This window comes from Borostomias antarcticus (assembly GCF_949987555.1).
Source record: "Borostomias antarcticus genome assembly, chromosome: 11".
Lineage (NCBI taxonomy): Eukaryota > Metazoa > Chordata > Actinopteri > Stomiiformes > Stomiidae > Borostomias > Borostomias antarcticus.
In genome coordinates, this window is record NC_140244.1 from 5,290,871 (window position 1) to 5,315,163 (window position 24,293).

At 45.1% G+C, this 24,293-nt stretch overlaps 3 protein-coding genes across 3 annotated transcripts; all 3 read left to right on the plus strand.

Annotated features, from left to right (window-relative positions):
* Positions 1-380: 380 nt before the first annotated feature.
* LOC311315195 (uncharacterized protein) lies at positions 381-1,991 on the plus strand (the record flags this gene model as incomplete). Its single annotated transcript, XM_084445796.1, has 2 exons — positions 381-574; positions 1,063-1,991. The coding sequence occupies exons 1-2, from the start codon at positions 394-396 to the stop codon at positions 1,989-1,991; spliced, it is 1,110 nt and encodes a 369-aa protein (XP_084301922.1). The 5' UTR covers positions 381-393.
* Positions 1,992-4,256: 2,265 nt separating this feature from the next.
* LOC311315197 (uncharacterized protein) lies at positions 4,257-7,184 on the plus strand. The gene is made up of 3 exons (XM_084445798.1): positions 4,257-4,472; positions 4,664-5,028; positions 6,963-7,184. Exons 1-3 carry the CDS (start codon positions 4,292-4,294, stop codon positions 7,173-7,175), a joined length of 759 nt encoding a protein of 252 aa, XP_084301924.1. The 5' UTR covers positions 4,257-4,291; the 3' UTR covers positions 7,176-7,184.
* A 1,072-nt stretch (positions 7,185-8,256) lies between these two features.
* Positions 8,257-13,158, plus strand: LOC311315196 (uncharacterized protein; the record flags this gene model as incomplete). Its single annotated transcript, XM_084445797.1, has 9 exons — positions 8,257-8,434; positions 8,614-8,667; positions 9,422-9,554; positions 9,961-10,022; positions 10,224-10,289; positions 10,831-11,006; positions 11,980-12,044; positions 12,185-12,282; positions 12,488-13,158. The coding sequence occupies 9 exons, from the start codon at positions 8,257-8,259 to the stop codon at positions 12,628-12,630; spliced, it is 975 nt and encodes a 324-aa protein (XP_084301923.1). The 3' UTR covers positions 12,631-13,158.
* Between the last annotated feature and the right edge of the window lie 11,135 nt (positions 13,159-24,293).

Below are 24,293 nucleotides of genomic sequence, written 5' to 3' on the forward strand. Positions count from 1 at the left end.
TATTTATTATTATTGTTGTTTATGTTGTTGTTATATTATTATTATTATTATTAATAATAAGTGAAAGGTTCGTGTCGCACCATTGAGTGCACATGCACGGCAGATAAACCTGAATATTTTCATTTATTATGCAAAAATAGAGGGGATATAAAATGTCTGTTTCATTTATGTGATCATTATGGCTCAGCTTTCAGCTTCTTTTAAAAACACATTGACAAGTAATTGTTGGAGATTGCATTGTGAAAAATGAGCTGATCGAATGAATGTTCATAAGAGGCTCAGGGTTCCGCGTCATTACGGTAACAGCAGGCGTTCCTTGTCACGTGACCACTCCGAGCATCTTTTTGGTCCATTTTGGATGGTAGCGAGAGAAGCCCTGAACGACACCCAAAAATGACCAAGTTGCAGTTTTTAAATGTGTTTCTAACCGAACGCCTAATGCTGGCTGCCCAGGAGATATATAAATCTGTCGAAGATACGATCCTGGAGTACCAGGAGGAGATCGCGCTCAGAGAGAGGGAGAACGACCATCTGAGACGCAGGCTGCGAGACGCTGGGATTGAAATATGGCCAGGTCAGTCACCGAGCTAACGGCTAGCCTGCTAGCTAGCTAGATAGCCGCGCACTTGTTAGTTTGCAATCCAAACTGCTGCTGTGCTTTAGTTTGATGTATCCGATTAAATAAATATGATATATAACAAGTCACATATATCTGATTACTGTTAAGATGTTGAAAATGGAGCGTTACAGCCAGCGAATTCTGTTCATTAAGCTAGCTTCACCCTTAGCAGCCTGCTAGCGAGCTAGCCACCTTTGTTCGTTAGCCAGTCAGCTAACGTTACTACTCAGTTGGCTAACGTTAGTTAGCCTAGCTGGTTAGCTCCTTACTTACGCCGGCGTCCGCCTAGATCTGTCTATGTAAAATTCATGTCACATCATTCGTGCGTGTTGCAGGGAACGCATTTGTACGCTATGCACTAGTTAGCCATTGTTTTTTTCCTTCTAGATTTTAAATCACGTTTTGCCACGTCCCTCCCTCTTCCTTCCTTCCTTCCCTCCCAGACCGTCAGTCTATGGCGCTGCTGGACGAGGAGGACTCCGAGCATCCGCGCCGCGAGTGGAGCCCCAGCATGGGCCACGAGGAGCGCCTCCCCCTGCAGATCAAAGACAAGAGGGACCTGCAGCGCTCCAGCCAGGGTGACGAGCAGCTCCGCGGGCACGGCTCCTGCAGCACGCCCGAGTCCATGTTCACCCCTCCCCGCGTGAGCAGCAACGACTACCCCCAGGACCCCCCGCACACCTCCAGCCTCCCCCAGAGCCAAGGCGTGGAGAACCGCGAGAGGGATCCCGCCGGCTCCCGCAGCTCCCGGCACGTGAAGGCGGAGAGCGGAGGGGCCAGCCACAGAGGGTCCTCATCCTCCAACAGCGTCCCCCAGCCCCTTGCCCCGGTCAACCCCAACTGCTCGAACGAGAACAACATAGACATCATCGGCGTGGAGAACGGCGGGCAGCTGGCGGGCTCCAAGGGGGGCGCCGGGGGCAGCCGCAGCGGCCAGGGCTCCCATATGCGCAGTCAGGGCGGCAACGCCGCGGCGGACTGCCACCAGAAGTCGCCGCTGCAGGTCCACGTCTCGTCCTTCTGCTGCAAGGTGTGCGGCGAGGCGTTCAGCCACGTGGGCCACCTGCACGTGCACGTCCAGGTGCACACGCGGGAGAAGCCGTACCGCTGCGGCGTGTGCGGGAAGTGCTGCAGCAGCTCCGGGCGCCTCCAGGAGCACCAGCGCAGCCACACGGGCGAGAAGCCCTTCCGCTGCCAGATCTGCGGGAAGGGCTTCACCCAGATGGCCCACCTGAAGGTGCACATGCGGATCCACACGGGGGAGAAGCCCTACAGCTGCCCGGTGTGCGGAAAGTGCTTCAGCCGCTCCGACAAAATCAAGCGCCACCTGCAGACCCACAGCAGGGAGGGGACCTACTTCTCAGGGCAATGAAGGCGGCGAGGGGGGGGGGACGTATGTGAACGAATGGGACGATGAACGACGCAGGTCTCTGAATGAATTGACAGTGTGAGACATTTTTAAAAAGGAAAAAAAAGCTACATTTGCTGCCACTAAGACAATGCTTTTTTTATTTCGTTTTCAAAGAACTAGGGATTTTGCTACTCTTATTGAGAGTTTTTATCCTAACACTTTACGCCATAGTCCCATGCAATAGGATTTGCATTGCATAGTCCATTTAGTATTTTATTTACTTTTTTTTTTTTTTTTTTTAACTTGTCACTGAATGAAATAGGGAATCTTTAAACAGAATTTGGTGAGTTTTTAGCGCCTTTATGAATTAATTAGTCTTTCTGTAGTAATAAACTTAGCATGATTTATAAAGTCTTCCATATGCGCCTTGAAACTGAGATGCTTTCAGAATTGCAACAGTGAGCGGCATTCCAAAATGTGGTGTTCTCGTCTGAAAGTGTTGGCATTGGGCTGTTTTCACATCAGTAGGTTGATATGATGATGGTGTATGTCACAATGTTCTTATATATATATATATATTGAATATCTCAGTGTTTAGCACTAAGAAAAAAAATCTATTTCCAAAGTCACTCCGGAAAAAGCTTTTGATTATTTTAAATTTCTCCATTTTACACACCGTGCAGATGTGACATTCGGCCGTTCCCAGAGATGTGTACGGTAGCCTGTTAGTGTACCGTGACCTCCCAAGCACTTGATGGTGATCTGAGCCTTTTGCCTCTTTGTTGTCATTGTTGCATAACTGATTACCGCCACCTCAGTTGGTCATCCCTAGCTGGTCGCTCAATATAGCTGAGGGTTCTATTGCGAGACTGCTTTACTATTGTGTATAATAATAATATTAATAATGTGATGATAATTATGATTTTTAAGTTGTGTAAATGACCACTATTCCCCATGTCTCTTGTATCGGGTTTGTGTGTTCCTTGTATGACCTGTGCTCTCATGTGGAGCCAGACGGCTCGATCCAGCCATACAGTATTACCCTAGCCTGACATCTATCTACACACTCCTTCATGGGAGTTGGTCTGAGAGAGGTTATAAACTGCCATCAATTCTCACTTACATTACTCAAAATGTTCTCATATCACTTGTTTCGTCCCCATCGAATGGTCGCTGCAGCCCGTAGTGACCTGGTGAGCTTCAAACCAGGTGTCTGTAAGGCCGGCTTAGTGCCTACCTCAGTCCGACCCTCTTGAACAGGCCTAGATGTACAGTTCTATAATCGACTCTCAGGACTGAGGCTTCTCCAGTATGCCCTCACACACACCGACCAGCACCCCCACCCCCCCACACACCCCACACACACCCACCCTCACACCGACCAGCACCCTTCCCCCCACACACACACTCACTCACAGGCTCCTCTGGGATGCTGCTTTTGCTCCCACACACGCGACATTACTGTACAGTGTTGTATCATTGTGTACTAAATGTTATTTTTTAATAAAGTAGTAATTGAGTACCTTGTAATGGAAACAGCCTGTGTTATCTTTGCCCACAGATGCTAATTTACACCCAGTGTTTGTGAACATTCTCGATTCCTGTCACGTTGAAGGGCAAGTGTCTTAATGGAAGGCAAAAGTCTAGTTTGTATATAGAGGACAAATACATGGAAAGTTGAACCGCATACAGTACCACCGACAATTTCACACTCACCAGGGTTCCCACTGGCCATGGAATATCATGGAATTTGAAAGTGTATTCCAGACATAAAAGTCAGGGGATTTGATCATTTTTGGGCCAAATGGAATATCAGGGAATTTTAGTTGCCATTCAACAAAATATATTTTCCATGCAGTATTTTTCTTTATCAGGTTATTTCACACGTTTCCAGTATTAATGGAGTTTTTGTTACTTGATTTTTCTGCGCCCATCATCCCCTTCCCGCTCGTCAACAGTTTTTCATTTCATATAGATCATGGAAATTCAGCTTTTTAGTCTCTAAAGTCAGGGAAAAGTCATGGAATTTGACTTAGAGTGGGAACCCTGCACTCAAGTCTTAACAGTCGTCCGTTCCCTGACCTTTTTCTGATGAACATGTAATACAAATTATATAACTATTAGATGTATTATTTTTGCTGTAAATTAAGGCATCATAATCACTCAATGATTTATACAGAAGAAAACATTTTCGCTCCACCTTCACTCGAACTTACGGTAATGTGAGCTGCTTTGCCTACGTCACTAGAAGGCGTCTCGTCGTCGCAAACTGGTTTGTTGTGGAGGAGTTGTGCTTTGCTGTAAAGCTAGCTACCTTCAAAATGACCAAATTACAAATATTAAACGTGTTTCTGACCGAGCGTTTGATGTTGGCAGCGCAGGAGATCTATAAAGCCGTAGAGGACACGATATTAGAGTACCAGGAGGAGATCATCCGCGGGAAACGGGAGAACGACCAACTGAGATACAAGCTCCGCGAGGCAGGGATTGAGACATGGCCAGGTTAGCCGAATATAAACCGTGAAGCAGGAAGCCTTAGCCTTCCAGCCGAATCTCAATAATAATACAACGACTGTATCAAGCCTAACTAAGTAACTAACTGTTCGCCATGTAGTATTCTTGCTTAAAGAGATGGTCACAAATAGAGCAGTAGGAGACCTGACCTTGCCCCCCACCCCCCACTTGCTTTCCAGAGCGGCCGACGTATGATTGTGAGGAGGAAGGAGAGGGCTCCGCCGGGCAGAAAGTGGAACCAGAAGTTGTACAGCCTGTGGAGAAAGAGTCCTGCGACAGAAAGGGGGGGAGGCCGCTTCGAGACCACCAGTCTCATTCGACATCCTCTCCTCAGGGAAACGCCGACTACGTACTCCAGCCAGCCTCCCACCCGATCTTAGCCCCGTCTCCAGGGGAGTGCGGGGAGGGGGACAGCCTGGCGAGCTCGGCCTACAAACAGGTCAAAACAGAGGCCGACGGGCTCAGTTCGACCGCTGCGCCTGACAACCCCGTGACCCTCTCGTCCCTGAACCTGGACTGCGCCTCGGCGCAGAGTGAGAACAGTGTAAGTATGATGGGGTTGGAAGGTGACGTCGGAATACTGTCCGAGTTCGAGGCACTCCAGGTGCCGGCGCACGCCGCCGACCACTCCCTCCAAATGCAGGACCCCGCGTTGCGTTGCACGGTGTGTGGGAAGGCCTGTAGACACCTGGGCCACCTGAACGCCCACGCGCGAACCCACACCAGAGATAAACCATTCCTCTGCGGCCTGTGTGGCAAATCGTTTAGCTCCTCTGGCAGGCTGAAGGGCCATCAACGCATTCACACGGGGGAAAAACCCTACCAGTGCCACTACTGTAGGAAACGCTTTAACCAGACAGCCCATCTGAAGGTGCACCTCCGGGTTCACACGGGAGAGAAACCATTCAGCTGCCCAGTGTGTGGGAAGAGCTTCAGTCAGTCCAACAAGGTCAAAAGACACCTTGTAACACACTCCAGAGATAGACCGTACCTCCCTGGACAGTGAGGCCCTCCTGGTTAGTTTTGAGGCCGATGGTTAATTGGCCAGACATTTTTAAAACTGAGGGCATGGAGTACAATTGCAATTTACAACTTCCATGATGAAATGCATTGAAAACGAGGATCATCTTCTCAATCGTTTTATCATGAGAAGATCATTTGTGGTCAAAAGTCATTGCGCAGAGACTGAATTGTCTGCATTTCATTTTGTATGTGTAAGGATTTTCTTAAAACTCAGTTATTTTTAGTTGGATGTTTATTGTGCATGATCCCAACATTTGAGGAATGAGTTGTTCATGTTGTTGGAACAGTTGGTTGTTGTTAGTCGGATGCTTTGGCACAGTCTTTTGTTGTGTTTTGTATTTTAGGTAAATAAATGTTGAAATTGTCGAAAGGATCTTTTCAGAATTTTGTTTTTATTTTATAGTGGCATGATCAGTGATTGTAGCTCTCTGACAGACGTCCATAATAAATAGGGATGCGCCAATTTATCGGCTGTACATCGGTACCGGCTGTTATTCGCCTTGTTAACTGCCATCAGCCTATCTGCAAATAAGATGACATTCACCGATGGCAGTGGTCGATGTTTATCTGCAGTAGCCTACTGAAAATTTATTCTCATTGAGTAGTTGTACAACAGGCTAAAAAGGCTTTTGAAACAGTTATTTTTCAAAGAAAATAATCTGTCCTGTGAAAGAAAGCTATATTAAAGATTGTTTCATAAATTTGTACGATTGAATTTGTGCTCATTCAAAGAGAGCTGAAATACTTTAAAACACTTTTTTTTTTATAATGAAGATTTATTTGTTCCCTGGCCCAAAAGGCGGAAGAAATAACAACAAAATAAACAAACAAGAAAAAAACATTGGTATTGGCATCGACTATTAAATCAGGTACATTTTAAACATCGGTATCAGCCCAGAATTTCACAATCGGGTTCATCCCTGTAAGCTATTAAAGGAGTTTGCACAACGTTTTATTTTGGAAAGTTTGAGTTTGGAAATGAGACTAATTAATTCGCCCTATCAATACAAATAATGCCAAATAGCCTAGATGTAGGGATGGGCGGACAAAGCCCAGTAGGCTAAAGCTTTTGGGGCTTCTTCCTGATTGTACCGGAAAAAGAGCCGAAGCTCCGAGGCATTGAAAACGGAGAGCACAGTGACATCTAGTGGTTTGCATAAATCATAGCATGCTGTCAAAGGTGCAGTCGTTGTGCTAAAACTTTCAAAGCTTTTCCGGTACGTTGATGACCAGCGCCATCATTACCGAGATGAGTGAAACCCTTCCTCCAAAGCCTTAGCCATCGTCTCATTGGTCTAAACACACTGTCCTGTTTGGCTTCATCTGATGTATGTCACATCCTCTTGGTAGCTAAAACAGTTAACCATGAAATGAGCAGATAACTGGTACTAACAGGATAATAATTCTACCATGGCGGACTGCATACTGACCTGCATGCTCCTGTGTGGGTTCCAGGACTGTGAGACCACTGATGACTTCTGGTGCTATGCCGTGTGGAGGAAGGGGGAGGAGGAGGTGGAGGGAGTGGTGCCCAGTACATGGATAGTGGGCCAAAAGGTCCTGTGGCCACCGACCAATGGCAGGCAGGCCGTGAAAGAGAGGCACAAGCCTGGACCAAAATGGACGACACACAACCTCATTAAGGTCAAGCTGTTTTCAGGTACTTGAAACATCCCTGTGCCATACACACACATGAGTGTTCAATACTGTTTTATGAATACTGTATTATCATGTACAAATCTGTTTCATGCGAGAGAACTGGCCTCTGACATGCATGATGAGTACAGTGATAGATGTTTAAATGAGAAAGCAAAAAAAAAAAAAAACACTAACACAAATGCAAGAAAACATAACAGGTCTGTGGTCAATGTCCCAAAATTATTGTGACACAACTGACAATTACACGGTTATAAATCAACCATTGGATAACAAAACATTCACAACTGGCAATTACACTGTTATAAATCACCCATTAGATAACAACAAAACATTCTCTCAATCACACATCCATTTTTTTTGCCCCTTTTGTGCCAAAGCTCTTATTAATAACACTGAGTTCAGCACCAGTCTTCCTAACACAGCCCAGTGACTGAGTTCAGCACCAGTCTTCCTAACACAGCCCAGTGACTGAGTTCAGCACCAGTCTTCCTAACACAGCCCAGTGACTGAGTTCAGCACCAGTCTTCCTAACACAGCCCAGTGACTGAGTTCAGCACCAGTCTTCCTAACACAGCCCAGTAAATGGTAAATGGACTGCACTTATATAGCGTTTTTCCACCTTAGCGGCACTCAAAGCGCTTTACAATGGCCTCTCATTCACCCATTCACACACACACTCACACACCAATGGCGGTAGCTGCCATGCAAGGTGCTAACCTGCTCATTAGGAGCAATTTGGGGTTAGGTGTCTTGCTTAAGGACACTTCGACATGTGGACAGTTGGAGCTGGGATTCGAACCACTGACCCTTCGATCATTGAACGACCCGCTCTACCAACTAAGCTACAGCCGCCCCCCAGTGACTGAGTTCAGCACCAGTCTTCCTAACACAGCCCAGTGACTGGGTTCAGCACTATTCTTCCTAACACAGCCCAGTGACTGGGTTCAGCACCAGTCTTCCTAACACAGCCCAGTGACTGGGTTCAGCACCAGTCTTCCTAACACAGCCCAGTGACTGGGTCCAGCACCAGTCTTCCTAACACAGCCCAGTGACTGGGTTCAGCACCAGTCTTCATAACACAGCCCAGTGAATGAGCACAGCTGCAGAAGCTCTTGTTGTTCCAGAGTCTCTGGCCGCGTGTGAGCGCTACTGTAGCTCTAGTAGTGAGGAAGTGACCGAGAACTCGGAGAGCGACTTCGAGCCAAGCCGACAGAGGAAGAGGAGTAGGAGGAAGAAGAAGAGGAAGACCGGACAGGACAACGGCACGGGTGAGCGTAGTAGTAGACCTCAACACAGGAGGCATGTTTAAGTCAAAGTAAACACTTCATTAGTTAGGTCTCCCAGTTGACCATCTCTAGATTCTCGACTGTCTAAACCTTAACCAGCTGTCTTATTATTGAAATGGTGTCTATAACAGTGACATTTGTCAAATCCCGTTTTACCATAGGTCCTGACCAGACACATAAAGGGGAATCTGGAGACAATACCAGGACATCCAGAGGTAAAGCAGCATTTTCAGGGGACATATTAGCATTGTTTTATATTGTATTCTCTCTCGCTTCGCCAGACCCAGTTCGCAAAAATGCAAAGAGCCTGAAGCTGCTGAGTTTATTTTGGATTTCCAAGAGGCGTTATTAACGGTGGCAGACCAAAATGCCTCTGGACGCAATTGGATAGAGCTATAACCAATCAGAGCAACGGAACGTGGGTTAGTCATCGTGTCAGCGTATCAAATAGGTAGTCGTTGTATCCAACCCGCCCCATGCTAGATGAATGGTTGTGATTGGCCAGATGAACAGTTGTGATTGGTTGTATTCATGATCCATACCTGAGTGGAGCAGATAAGTGCTATAATCTTTTAATTTGTGACACAATTTTGAACATTTGCATGAGCAGTCTCCATGGGTCACTTGACAAGATAATTACTCTGGACATTTGACATTTCAAGATGGTGGCCATTTTTCAAGATGGCTGTACCCTAAGCTGCTATGCTCACTGACTGTCCCAATGAAAAGCCACTGTGCCTGAATATATTTGTATAATGTACATTTTGCACCATACCACACCCATAATGTACATTTTACACCACACCGTTTGACAAAATTCAAAAATCAGCCGTTGTATATGATCGTAAATAACCTTATAACATGTCTTATAATCCTAAATTATGAACCTGTCCTTTAAACATTATTGGTAAAGTATGTTGTGTTAAATTGTGTGCAAGATGCAAGATTTGATTGGATTTTGGTTTGAAGATGAGTCAGGATCTCCTCCTCCTCCTCCAAAGAAGAAGAGAGCCGGGACAAACGACAGAGCTGGAGAACCAGAGGCAGAGAGTTCTGCTGTACTCCAACTAGAACCTCATTTAGATGCACCTGAGCTTAGAGGGTGAGGCGTCTTATTTTGTGTGGAATGTCCCTTTAAGTCTAACTCCTGTTTTTCAGATTGTCTGGGAAAAGTATTAAAGGTGTTTGCTAAACTGGCTCTTGTGATGATCTATCCCAGTCAGAGCTGAAAATTAACACCTGCCACCGGCCAAATGCAGGTAAAATTTCCAATTGGCGACTAGATTTCGGAAGGCTATCTGAAAAAAAAAAAAAACTTGGCCTGTAGATTTTTTCATCTACAGTCCCCTTGGCAGGTGACTCACCGTGAGCCAAAAAGTTAATTTTCACCCCTGATCCCAGTGTTGTATAGACCACACAACTGCTCTTATTTGATCAGCTCTTTTCCAGGATCTCTAGAAGGATATGAATCTGTTATAATTTTATTTTCTTTAATCATTGTTAACCAGTCTTGATGACTCACTCCACGAGGACAACATTCGCATGGGAGGAGCTCACTCCTCAAACACATGTAAGATGTGCTCACATGCTGTTATGCTGGGTGTTGGTATAGTGCTTCCAGCTGTGCTTTTTCCTCGGCGAGATTAGTAAAGTCTTACCTTTGTATCATATGTTAATACAAGTAAATATCAGTCATAAATCAGATGGATGAGCATGTCGATGACCATCAACAAGTGATGAAATCCTGATAATTATACGTTTGCTTTTCCAGGGGAAGCCATGTTTACACCACCACAGCCACCAGATGGAGGCCTTGATTTCCCTCTACCAACTGGCGGTGAGGAGAACATCTAGTAAAGTCTCCACTGACCCCCGTAGAGAAGTCAGTAGAATCTGTGAACAGGCTTTAGATCAGGCTATGATGTGTTCCCATCTGTGATATGACCGTCTTTGCCCGGTCGTTTGAATGACTCTCCATATTTTCTATTTGGACACACTAGTCCTCTGACTGTTTGTTTGTTTGTTTATTAATAAATTTATTTATTATTTTATCCATCCATCCATCCATCTACTAATTAATTAATGTATTTATTTAATTTTATTCAGCCAGGGGAGTCCATTGACACCAATGTCTCATTTCCAATGGTGCCCTGGATTACTCAGCATGCATCATAAACAACATCATAAACATAATAAACAAATAAACATCATCATCATACACATCATAAACAATATAAAACGGTATAAAAATAATAAAATCTGATTAATACATTTTACATCTTTATCATGATAACATTATTCAAAACATACACAGACCTCGAGCCCATATTCCTGAATCGTATGAGTGAACCTGCTGACTCGGGCGTGTTGGGTGTCAGAGTTCCAGGAGCAGGTCCTTGGGCTGCTGTTGGACATCCAGCACACGGTGAAGAGCCTGGGGGGGCGCGTGGGGGCTCTGGAGCGCAACGAGCCCCAGTTTGAGGTCTGCAGGACCTTCGATGACATGGCGGCCCTGGAGCGCTCGCTGGCATCTCTCGAAACAGCTGCCCAGATGGTTAGCGATCGTATCTTCTTCTTCTGGGGTTCAGTGAACAGGAAGTGGTATTTGAGAACAAATTAAACAAAGGAAAAACTGGCGAATGCTTCATAGGCTGATTCAAAGTTGAAAAGTATACCTGTCTTGTTATTCTTTTCAAGAATTGTTACTATCATTTTTGGACACCTTCAACAGACAAGGTGTGTACTCTTGTGAGCCAATAGTATTAGGACTCCTGATTGTTCCCGCCTCCCAACATACAGTGTGGTACCAACGTTGTAATACTATTGGCTCAGCCTTGTTAGACGTGGGCCAAACCAGACAGAGGTAAACAGGACGTTCTTGTTGGACCCGTCAACATTTCTTAAATTAATAAGTAATATTTTTTTTATTTTTTTTGGGGGGTGGGGGGGGGGGGCTATGCTTTTATTCTGCACCTTTCTAAAAGCTCTGTGGATGTATGTACAGGTGCATCTCAAAAAATTAGAATATTGTGAAGAAGTCCATTATTTTACATAATTTAATTCAAACAGTGAAACTTTCATGTATTCTAGATCCTTTACACAAAGTGAAATATTTCAAGCCTTTTTTGCTTTAATCTTTATGATTGTATAGTATGTTCAGTATGTTCATTTAAACACATAGGAGTGGGGGCTCCTTTTGCACAAATTACTGCATCAGTGTGGAGCGTAGCATGGAGGCAGTCAGCCTTGAAATATTTCACTACATGTATAATGAATCTATAATATATGAAAGTTTCACTTTTTGAATTAAATTACGGAAAATAATGAACTTTACACAATATTCAGATTTTCTGATATATATATATATATATAAATTATAATTGATAATTGTTTTTTCTTTTTTTGAAATTATTTGTCTACATAAGTTATTTTCTATATGACCTGTAAGCCTTTTACAGTGAACTGTTATCTGTACATTGGTAACCGCAGCTTTTAAAAATCTGTTTCTCATCTCGTTTGTCTGCCAGAAACAGTACCTGTCACGTATCGGTGGAAACACGCTACGGGACAACGTGGGCAAAGTTATGGAAAGGTGGGCAAACAAACACACATACTATGTACACACACATACAGTACACGCACACACACACTATGAATAATAGTGATTGTGGATGTGACAATTATCCAGGAACAGGGATAACATCTGATTGGTCGGTGCTGTTTTGCTCTCAGGCTGATGACCAATGAGCTGATGAGCCACTTCAACATGAAGGGGAGAAAAGGGAAGAAGAGGAGCTTTGGCTCCTCCCCATTGAAAAACATTGTAATTGGTAAGCTTGGCAGAAGTCTGTCTGAATAGGGCCTGTGTCATGATTTTAATGACTACAACATTATTACAGGATTCTAGAATGTTATGATTCTGTGTGTGTGTGGGGGGTGTATATATAATGTATGTGTTTGTTTCATGTCCATATGTGTGTGTGTGTCTGTGTACGTGTCCATGTGTATTGTGCTTGCATGTGTGTGTGTTTTCAGACAGCGTCATGTCAACACACCCGTATGTGACAGAGACGGCCATCTTGCACATGATAGCGAACGTGCTGAAGCACGCGCCGGACAGACGAGGGGGCGTGGGCAGGCGCAGACAGCCAATCATCATCAAGCAGGAAATTATATAGTGCAGCAATACCATATTACAGACTTCTAGAGTATTTCAAGAGTTAACTTTACAATGTTTTTTTCTATTTGAAAAGTTTTCATTGCTAATTAAATGTGCTAAGTTCAATGTTAAACCTGCAGTATGTAACATTTGCGTTACGATCCGGCTACTACACACTAGCTATGAGCTTTGGAGCTTTGGTTTGGGTACGCCCACAATCCCAAATAAGGCCGTGGAAGAATGCCTGGCGTTGCTGATTGAAGCAGAGCATGCTTTGATCCGGGTGTGGCCACACCTCTATGGGAGGAGGCACCCTCGGCTGTCTTGTGATGCTCTGGTGTAGTTCCTATACACCACTTTTTAGAATTCCTGTAGCAGAGCCAAACGTGATCTACAAACGCGGTTTTCACAGAGGCGCTCATTCACAGATCCCTCACAATTTATCATTGCAATACAGAGACATTTAAAGGTTAAAAATCTTACAAAAATCTTACATACTGTAGCTTTAAACTTTTATTTATTTATTTTATTTTATTTTTAAAAATCTGATGCTTAGTAAAATGCATGCCTTGGTGAGTTTAGCTACTGTGTAAATGTTATAAGATGGTAGCCCACTTGTCAGATGAGATTCTAAATGTAAAATAAAATCAATAAAATGAATCTGTTTTAAGTTTATTGTGAACACACAAGAATAAATATGCATACACACGTGAACGCACAAGCATAAATATGTATGAACACACACACACACACATGAACACACAAGCATAAATATGCATGTACATACACACGATCACACAAGCATAAATAAACAAGGTGAGCTTGTTCCTTTTCCCAAAATAAATATTATTTATCCTAGGGTCACCTTAACATGTTCCATTTCAAGCAACAGTTGATGGAGCGGCCCTGACCACGTATACTGTTGTAGTTCCAGTAAAAAACACTAGAGGGCGCACTCACATTGTCAACAACTTGACTGTGCTGACCAAAGTTCTTTGAACAAAAGTCCATATCAACACCCTACCTTGCATGTGGTTGCAAGCAGTGTTATATGTAGGCTACCCTATGATTTATGAAAGTAATTTCAACGTAGTGATTTATATGCCACCGACTGTGATACAAACTACAGTGGGGTTTAGACATCCCTCTGTATATTCTCTGTGTAAGTCTAGGTGATAACGGTAAATCCTCTCGCAAAGGCACACAGCTTTTCACAATTCTGGAGCAGTTTAGTTTGACGACAATCAGGGGAACAGCAGGCTGTCATCTAGCTGGTGGAGATCATTATAGCGCCACGCAGTCATTGTGCGATCAGACGGCAGAACCGGAGAGTCGATGCTATTTTCTTTCCAAGCTGATGAAATCTTCCTTTCCCTGGTCTTCGGTTCAGTTTATTTCATTGGTCATTAAGGTTATAAATATATAAAATGCAATCTTTGTGGTACTTCTACAAAAAAAAAAAACTCGACGTTTTCTCACTATCTTCCAGACACATTATAGATATAGCCTACGGATTTAATAATAGGCAACTCTTTATTCCACTAAGTAGGCCTAGTAAATTGTATTAATTGTTTATTGTTAAATTATTTGTCTAAACATCTGATGTATTAGCCTACTAAATTATTGTTCATCTTGGCAGCCTCACTTGTTTGAACAGCTGCATTTAGCAAAGAGAAAGACATTGCTAACAGTCTACACACGCACACACGCACACGCACACACACACACACACACACACACGCACACACACACACACACACACATACGTAGTGGAGGGATGGGGGAGTGTGTGCTGCTTCTGTATCTCAGACAGCCTCACCATTCGTCATTCTGTGGGTCATTGGGTCAATATATAGCCAAAGTGTGTCTAGTCTGACGTCATCTCCTGCTCAGACCACACACAAGGCCCGACCCTTCCTCAGTCTAGATCCATTCATCGATCACATCCAGTTAGCAATAATAGCCTATGCAATCTACTGCTGCCGATATCGGGAGCGTTCAGCTTTTACTGGCGGAATGCCGCTGGAGGAACTCTAGCGTAGGCTATAGCCGTCAGCAAACCGCCGAAATTTTACGACCCTATGAGTAAAAATGGGGGAAAAGGAAAAAATACCTCCACATACATTTGAGCAGTCCAATGTAAATTTGTCGCATTCACAGCCTGACCCATGTGGGCAAAAGTATTGGGACCTCTTAATCATTACATTCAGGTGTTTCATTCAGTCCCATTGCTACAGGTGTAAAATCAAACACCTAGACATGCACTCTGCCTATAAACATTTGTGAAAGAATGGGTTGTTCTAAAGAGCTCACTGAATTCCAGCGTGGTACTGTAATAGGATGCCACTGTTGCAACAAGTCAGTTGTTGTTACATATGTCCTCTGGTTCCATGAGTAACTCACTATGTTGTATTTATATTATTTGCATTTGTGCACTTGTATTGTATTTTATTGTTTTTTTTTATAGGCTAGTATAATTGATCAAAGCACTTTAAGCTGATGCTGGTCTCCACTTGGACTCCTTGTACATCAGGGACAGCGATGGAAATAAGTCTTGGACTTTTCGCTTTTATCCCTGACATTGCAGACATACTGTAGCCTATGTTTAAAAAAAAAATATATAGGCCTACTGATTATAATTGCTTTTGTAAATAAATCAAATCAAAAGTTTGTGAAATTTCTCCCCTACTAGATATTCCACAATCAACTGTAAGTGCTATTCTTGCAAAGTGGAAGCGTTTAGGAACCACTCAGCCATGAAGTGCGCGGACGGCGGCCGAGCAGCTGCATTCAAGCCTTACATCACCAAGCACAAAGCCAAAAGCGTCGGTGCACGCCACGAATGGACTCTGGAGCAGTGGAAACGTGTTCTGTGTGACAAATCATACTTCACTTCTCTATCTGTCAGTCTGATTGATGAGTCTGGGTTTGGCGCATGCCAGGCGAACGTTACCTGCCTGACTGCATTGCGCAAACTGTAGTTTGGTTGAGGAGGGATTAATGGTCTGGTGTTGTTTTTCTGGTGTTGGCCTAGGCCTCTTAGTTCCAGTGAAGGGAAATGTTAATGCTTCAGCTTTCCAAGACATTTTGGACAATTCTATGCTTCCAACTTTGTGGGAACAGTTTGGCCCTTTATTGTTCCAGCATGACTGTGCCCCTGTGCACAAAAGTGCGGTTGAGTTTCACCCCCAGGCCCTCAGCGACTGCCGTCCAGAGCTCAGATGTGAACTGCGGGACCCTGTCAGAGGTGAGGTCAGCAGGCGTGCCAAAACGGGCCACCCAGGACCCGATGAATGCCCGGGCCGCTTCCACGGACGTGGTCAAGGACAGGGGAACAGCTTCCGGACACCTGGTGGTCCGGTCCACCGTGGTGAGGAGATGAGTGAACCCACGAGAGGAGGGCATCGGGCCCCACCAGGTCCACGTTGACATGGTTGAACCGTCTCTCAGGCACTAGAAACGGTGCCAAAGGGGCTTAGACATGACGCTGTACCTTGGAACGCTGGAACGCCACGCTGGAGCCCGCCCAGGTCTTGACATCCTTCCTGAGGCCGGGTCAGACAAACTTGGCCCCAACCAGCTTACTAGACTCGATGACGTTGAACTTACTGTGCTCGACTGCGGTGATGTGATCTATAGGCAAGCCTCTACCTCTACTCCTAAGGTTTAGATGCTGTTTACCACTCCGCCATCAGATGTATTACTGGAGACTACTCCAGACCTCCGGCTCACATTACACTCGCTCCTGTGATCGGCTCCTATTAGACATCCCAAGAGTTCGAACCGAACTGGGTAAAACTGCATTTTCATTTTATGCTCCTGAGGCCTGGAACTCACTTCAATCTACTTTTCAACTTGATTCTTTAGTTCCCCTCAGTCATTTTAAATCACTACTTTATGATCACTTTGTTTCTGTATGTACTTGTTTTATGTGAATCTTGTTTGTAATTTTATTTTTCTACAAATGTACTGTAGGATTATGCTAGTCTTGTATCATTTATTTGGTGCAGGGCATACTTTGTATTTACTCGACATCACTGCAGAATTCTGGGTTGGAAGCCGGCTGCTCTCCCCGCCTGTGGCCAGGGCCGGACTGGGTGAATATTTAATGCCGGGAGTCATGTCCAAGTCAGGCCACGAGAGGGGGGGGTGCTGCGCGATTTGTTGACGGGGGGGGGCAGGCCATTCGCCGCGTGCCAGGCCAGTTGGCGCGCCAGGTCACCGGGAAAACTCCCGGTGCTCTCGATGGCCAGTCCGCCCCTGCCAGTGGCAGCCAGCCACACCGGCCTGGTGGTGGCCCTCAGTTGACAGACTTTGCTTTCGAACCGAGCCCAGTTGTAGGCCTATATAAAATGACTTCTAAATTGCTGTGTTATTAATCAAATGCTTACTTCATGCTTAGTCCGTCTGTTTCTCCCGGATGGCTTTGGCTGGCATTTCCAGTTCACCTTCTCGTTTCTAAAATAAGTCTTATAGCTTTCTGTACATGGCTAGCTAGTTAAGGCCAATTTATACTTTGTCGTACGACACTTCTGAAAGTGTCGACAGACAGAAATGACGTCACTGTCAACACTTTTTTTGTGATTGGATAGCTAGATAGAAGGCAAGTCCGTTGCCATGTATCAATCAGCCACGCGTCTGCAAGTAACCATGGAGGTGATCAGACACTTTGCTTACGTATAAATGCTAAATGTCGGTCAACATTTTTTTCTGTCGACAGACATTTGTCGTAAGACACTTGTCGACTGAGTATAAATTAAGCTTAATTTACGCCTTAAATTAAGTTTAAGGTGTAAATTAAGCTTAATGTATACTCAGTCGACAAGAGTTGTACGACAAATCATCATTATTTCTGTCTGTCGACACTTTCAAAAGTGTCATACTACAAAGTATAAATTGGCCTTAAGCCTATGTAAAATTACTCTGTTGCCATGAGTGTTGTAAGTTTCACTATTTTTGTTCATTGTAACGTTGGGTTGGTACCTTGGAAATATTTCAGTTGTGACCATTTCTTGAACATTTGTGAAGAGTTGTGGTTGGCCTTTGTTCATTGGCCACGAAACAAATTAATGTAGTCTAACGTTAGCTAGCTACAGTTTTAGCAATGTAATTGTTGTAACCCTAACCCTAACCCTGATTGGCTATAAACCAATCTTTATTAATTTTGAAAGAGAATAGAATGGATAAGTGTTCCAAAATCTCTGGCAAAATCTGTGAAAGTTCCCATGTTCATTAGGCTGTGCTAGGTAGGCAGTTGGCACAAATGGATATTGCTAAAGTTAGCCATCTTATTCTGTTTCTGCGGTGGATGACCAAACTCCAGAGGTCTATCACAGGCTGTACAGTCCTATCCATAGCCTTATTTCCACTGTCGTGCCGAACCGATACCGTGCCGTCAAACCGTCAAACTGCGCCCCTCCGGACCCGTGGGAACGGTTACAGTGTCTGTTTCCACCTCTCGGGCTGTTGCGTTCCACGGAATGTTGTTATTGTCGGTTGCCATGGTAGTTTGTTTTGTCTCTTCACATTTCTACTAAAGAACGGTTCTGCTTCTCTCAGTACGGTTAGGCAACCGTGTCATGGGAACGGTTCTGCAAACGGTTCTGGGCCCAACCGGTCCCATGTGGAAACACCGTCGGAACGGTTACCCTGCTTGCTCAGAACGGTTTGGCACGACAGTGGAAATAAGGCTCATGTCTCTTCTGTCTACATTATATTTGTCTCTTTCACGTGGCTAACTGTCCTGTCTCTCCCTCCAGCCCAGGCGACCTCACAAGTGGATGGTGTGTCTACGGCTGCTGGAGGAGGTGGAGGATGAGAATTTGCGCTCCAATGCTCAGAAGAGGAATCTGAAGAGAGAACTGGAGGAGCAAGCCAGAAAATGACACAGGAGATCACTGCACTACACAGCCAGCTCAGATAACCCACTGTGTGTGTGTGTGTGTGTGTGTGTGTGTGTGTGAGAGAGAGAAAGACAGAGAGCCATACAGTTCCATATCCCTTGTTCATTTTGAGAAATCTGTTGCCATTGAGTAACCTGTTCCAAATACCATTATCAATGTGTTTTGTTTGACCTCTCTTGACATTGTTACTGTCCATATGTCTGTCTGCACATGACCACTCAGCGTCACTGAATGGAAGCCAGAGAAATAGGCTGCCGTGTGTGTGCGCGCGTGTGCAAGAGTGGTGTGTGTGTGTGTTTATGGTAAAAGGAAGGGTCTAAGAGGATTGGACAGAATCTTAACATTGTTTCTATGTACTGCAGGCTATATGAATTTGGAACTTACTGTGTGTGTTTTCCCAAGCTGAGATAAGCAGGGCCAAAAAAAGATTTATCATTGTATGTATTTAGCAAAGTGTTTCAATCCATGCACCAAGGCAGGCCTAGACTTTATCTTAATATAAATTTTCATTTTATCTAATTTTAGACCACCTGCCTTGGGGGCACAACATTGGACTCGACGCCACATTGTCCACAAACCACAGCATGTGACGCCAGTCCTGATGGTTGGTGTTTGTTTTTTCAACTGATCTGATCATTATTATCTACACTCATCAAAGAACAATTCTTTCAGCCATGTACCAAGTCCAATTTCTTTTGCTTCTGTGTTTTAGGTCGGCCAAGGCGTCTTTGGGGCCATTGTTGGAGGATGTAGTTGAACTCATCGTGGAGGTGAGGGAGGAGGTACGGGAGGCGCAGAGACCAGGAGGGCACAGCTGCTGACTCCAGCCCTGCCAGAACACCTGTCCCCTCCACCACCACCTGACCCAAGAGGGCCGCAATGTAAGTATTAACTTGTCTTGTTACTGATAGATGAAGTTTCTTGGTAAAAAAAAAAAAACGTAATCCTGTTTTGTTATCAAAGGCTTCTTGGTCCTGTGATCTTTGCCTTGCTCGCATGGTGTTCCGTTGGCCCGGGTGACTTGACTTGAACACTCCCTTCAGTCCCTTGAACAGTCTCCCTAACTGCACTCATAATACCTCATAATGCACATGTCATTTGTGTATTTGGCTTTACCGTTAAGCATTGATAAAAGACTCACACTGACTGAAATTGTGATTGTAGGTTAACTACTTTGTGTTATTTCAAGGGCTGTTAACGTTAAAGTCTTAATGTTCGCAATTAATCTGGAAACTTAAAATAAAAATAAAATAAATAACGCAAATTAATTATTATTATTAATTAACCAAAATTTACCCCAACTTCCTCCCGTAATTCCAAACGCAAGTGTTGACCTGGCTGAATTACAGAAAGGCATGTGAAAGGCGGATAAATCTGCGTTTTACATGCAGACTGCCATCCCTTCAGGACTTGCACGCCTCCAGGACCCTTAAACAGGCCAACAAGATCGCGGCCGACCCCTCCCATCCCGGTCACGGTCACTTTGACCCACTCCCCTCTGGTAGGAGACTGTGGCCCATCGGGACCGGGTCCACCCGCCTGTTACATATGTTGTGTGCTGTTCTGTTGTTTTGTTAGGCCTACCTGTTTGGTTTTGTTGTGTGGTTGTTTTTGTCTCCCTCTACTGTTCTCAATCTCCAAACTCTCAGGGCGCGCGCCTAGTTCAAGTCATCAGTTTTCACCTGCTTCCAATTAACTACTTCAATCAACCTGGTCCCTCCCTTCCTATAAATAGTCCTCTTTGTCCTCAGTTCTTTCTGACCTGCCTGAGCTGTGGCAGGGCTCTGGTTGGTAGAGCTTGGTTTGGTCTGGTTGTTTATTGGTTTGATGTGAAGTTTCTCTTGTGTTACTCTTTTGGTTGTAGTTATGTTAGTTGGTTAAACAGCTTTAGTTATTGTTTGTGATTTAACCCTTTGTATGTTTTTGTGCACACAGTGGCAGATGACTAGTTGAGATACCCTGGGTCTACATCTCCACACACACGTAGGATTACCTGCTGTCTAACACCCCAGTTTAGAGTGCGCACCACCCACTGTACTTTGAGGTGCCCAGCACCTGTAAAGGGGGGGGTGGGGTTTTATTTCGGATTATACTTTTGTTTGGTGCCACTGTTAGTCCTCTCTGTTCCCTGTGTTGCTATTAAATTCATTATTGCCTATTTTGGTTGTCCTGGTTTTGTGTGACTGCACCCTCATCTGTCCAACCCATTGTTTTATGTTGCGCTCTGCTTCCTCGGGCCACCAGGGGGCGTAACACCGCCAAAAAAACAGCTTCTTTCCCACAGCCATCAGACTCATCAACAAGGCTTGTGTCCCCCCACAACGCCCCCCCCCCCCCCACCCACACACACACACACACACAATGACTCTATACCCCCTGCACCACTTGCACACGACCCCTGATTGTTCCACATACCTTAACGACACACACACACTGCACTCACTGTACATAACACCGTTCATCCACCACACTGCAATCTGCACACCCACTGTATTTTGTATTTGCACTGTTTTTGTACTGTTTTGCACAGTCATGTCTTTGCACTGTGCTGTCCTGTCCTGCACTCTGTCGTCTACAACAGTGTATGCCTTAACCCTAGTCAAATTCCTAGTATGTGTGAACCATATACATGGCAATAAACAGGAGTTTTGAGTCTAATTCAGCATGATTTCATATTGGACATTCAACAGACAGCAGCAGATAAGATAGTTCTCTCAACTTTTGCTCTAGCTGGGTCTATCCTAAGCAGGAAGCATGGCCTTGCTACGTCTGTCCAACAAAGGTTGAACTGGACTCTCGTCGAACAATCCCCGACTGGCTTGGAGATTGAGTGGTTGTGCGTGGACGTTGGCAGCTTTAAAATCGTCAACGTCTACAAGCCTCCGCCCTCACAAATCACACCAGCGTATTTCCCAGTCCTCCTCCACCCCTGCCTCTATGCTGGCGACTTCAATTGCCAGATGTACAGATTCCCGCTCCACTCGCTTGTCCTTTGCCTCCACAATCTGAGGATCAGGCTGGCCCTGTCCTGGATAAAGAAGAGGATTTGCTCTGGCAGTCCTTCCTGCGCCTGAGGTAAATTCATCATTCAGGATTCAAGAGATTCACATCCGTATCTAATGTTCCATTTCGTCTTATCACAATGCTCACTCAACTGCGAATCTAATTAACTTAACTATTAATGTAATGACATATTCTCGTTCTTTATCTCCCTCTCTCTCTCTCCTATCTCTCCTGTAGCTTCTGCTTCCAGAGAGTGGGCGATCAGCTCTCACCAAGGAGCAGCAGGGGTGGATCAGTCGGGTGCCGTTTACCAGGAGCAGCACGAGGAGGTCAATCAGCCACCCGCATCCCCCGCACCCTTCTTCTCATGTCAGCTGTTCCTCTGGATGCCAACCCGTATGTGGGCACTGGGCATGTAAGGCACCCTCACAAAGGCTGGGCTGTACAAGACCATCCCGAGGGTCTTGGACTTCGAGGGCTGGTATCTCATGGCCACTGAGTACCTGGAATGCCCTCAATGTTTTATTTGTCTTATAATCCACCAGTTTCCAGCGATTCTCACCTACTGGTACGTATACATTTGAAACACTGAAAGCAGAGCACAGCTGCACGCTGTGGAACGTGCCGAGGAAGGACCGCTAGCAACGCCGCCGCGGCACCCGCTGGAGGGCCACTGAACTCTCCAGTAATAAGCCTTTTAAAAACCAATGTTTCTCGGGCCTAGTGTCCCATAAGGCAGGAGCCTATCTCCTGTTTCTGTAGCGTGAGGCAGCTTGATGTACAAGTACACCCCCTGGACATCACATGAGGGTTTAACCCTTTGAATACGACCGTCTCACCGGCAAAGTAAAAAAAAAAAAAAATCTCAAAAAAAAAAAAATCTCAAAAAAAAAAAAATCTCAAAAACTGACAACACTTCCTTAAAGCCGAGAAACTGCGGTTTCTAGTAATATAGGGAAAATCCAATTCATAATCAGAATGTTGTCACTGTACTAACTGTACTGAAAGGGTTAAAGGGGGAAATGGTATGGGGACACCCACCGCTGATTGATATGATACACCATATGTGGACCCCGTGGAATCTGTTTCATTGAGCCACTCACTCAGACACTCACACACCCTCACTCTCACGTACAGAACATGATAGGTGGAGACAGGAAGCCGTCTGTCTCTGCCCCGCCCTCCGGAAGCCCAACTGCCACTTCCGTTTTTCCTGTCCTTTAACATGGCGGCCTCGTCTGAGCCGAAGACCCCGTCACGTTATCACTGTCAGGGTATGTTCAGCCCCTTGCCAGCATTTCACGGATATGCATCCTTCATCATATGTGGGGAACTTGGGATCTAAAGTTCTGAGGTGAGTTTGAAATAGTATACTGGTGAGTTTTGTAACGCGGTTGGTGTTCATCAGGTTAGGGTTATAGTCCAGTTTGTTCCAGAATGTTCCGCCTCCTGTGCATGACCTAGCCTGGCTGTGTATACAGTATCTCACTGCATGGTCCCTCCCACCATCGATGTCCTCAGCCTTGGCATGCTGACATGTGACACCGAATTCTGCAGTACAGTATGTGGGCAAAAATCTTTATCAGAACTTTTAAGACCTTCACATGTATGACAAAAACAACATTCAGGAACCTGAAACACACTTGTCTTATTCCCAAGTTGTCTTCAGGCCATGTTTATGCCCCCAGTGTCATCCTTACAGATGTTTCCATTAATAGCCTACTGTTCACAATTTCAAACTAATTAAGCGCTTTAATCTCCGGAGTCATTTTTAGTCCAGTAATCACTTCAACTCACGAATGAGATGTCTAGTTTTGAACTTGTAAAAAGGTTGTAGCTTGGTTGAGGTAATTACTTTAGTCTCAGATAGGACAAGAGACACTAGACATGTCTTCTGTGGAACAGTGAGGGGACTTGAGCCAACAGAGCACCCATTGAGCATCGCCTGATGATCTGGGGACTATCTACTCATACTGTATGGCACCATCTTCTTCCTCTCCCAATCTCATCTCTCCTCTTCTCCAGTTTCTCCAACTTCATCTCATTTCCTCTTTCATTTTCTGCTCACTCCATTCTGTCTCCCGTCTCTCTACCTCTGCCTCTCATCCCTCGTTCCATTACGCAGCCTTCCTCGTCCAAACCCCGACTCTCTTTCCGCTGTCTGTTTCAAGGTCTTTCTGTTTAACGGTATCCTCCTGACTTGTCTCCCATCGTCCTATCGCTATCTCTTCACACTCCTCTCCTCCACTCTCCTTCCTTCCATGTTCCACCTCTGCTCTGACGTACCTATCTCTGGCTCATATCTCCATGTCAGAAAAGTTATTCCGATCTATTCTACGCCTCCTTCTCCTCCTCCCCCCTGTGTGCCCTCTCCATCTCACCCCCTCTCTCCAGTCCTCCTTCTACTCTCTCTCCCACCCTCCCTCTCTCTCTCTCCCTCTTTCTCTCCCTTTATCTCTCTCCCTCCCTCCCTCTCTCCCTCCCTCCCTCCCTCCCTCCCTCCCTCCCTCCCTCCCTCCCTCTCTCTCCCTCCATATCCATCTTTCTCTCTTCAGCCAGACCTTTTCTCCTCTTTATAATTTACAGTGACTTTTTAATGGTGACATGAGCCCCGGAGGCTTCTGTCCAACCATAGGTCTTCAGGATTACACTGACTCATATTTCAGCAGCCCCCCGGGCAGACGCGTGTGTGTGCGTGTGTGTGCGTGCGTGCGCCAAGAAATCAGTGTTTTTTTCCTACTAGCAGACACAGCTCATCGTCTTTTAATGGGGAAAT

Bases quoted from the DNA above. Each gene is read 5' to 3' on its own strand.
- LOC311315197 (XM_084445798.1), top strand. From the start codon at position 4,292: ATGACCAAATTACAAATATTAAACGTGTTTCTGACCGAGCGTTTGATG. The intron at 4,473-4,663 runs GTTAGCCGAATA...CTTGCTTTCCAG, and splicing joins AGGGATTGAGACATGGCCAG to AGCGGCCGACGTATGATTGT. The intron at 5,029-6,962 runs GTAAGTATGATG...TGTGGGTTCCAG, and splicing joins CGGCGCAGAGTGAGAACAGT to GACTGTGAGACCACTGATGA.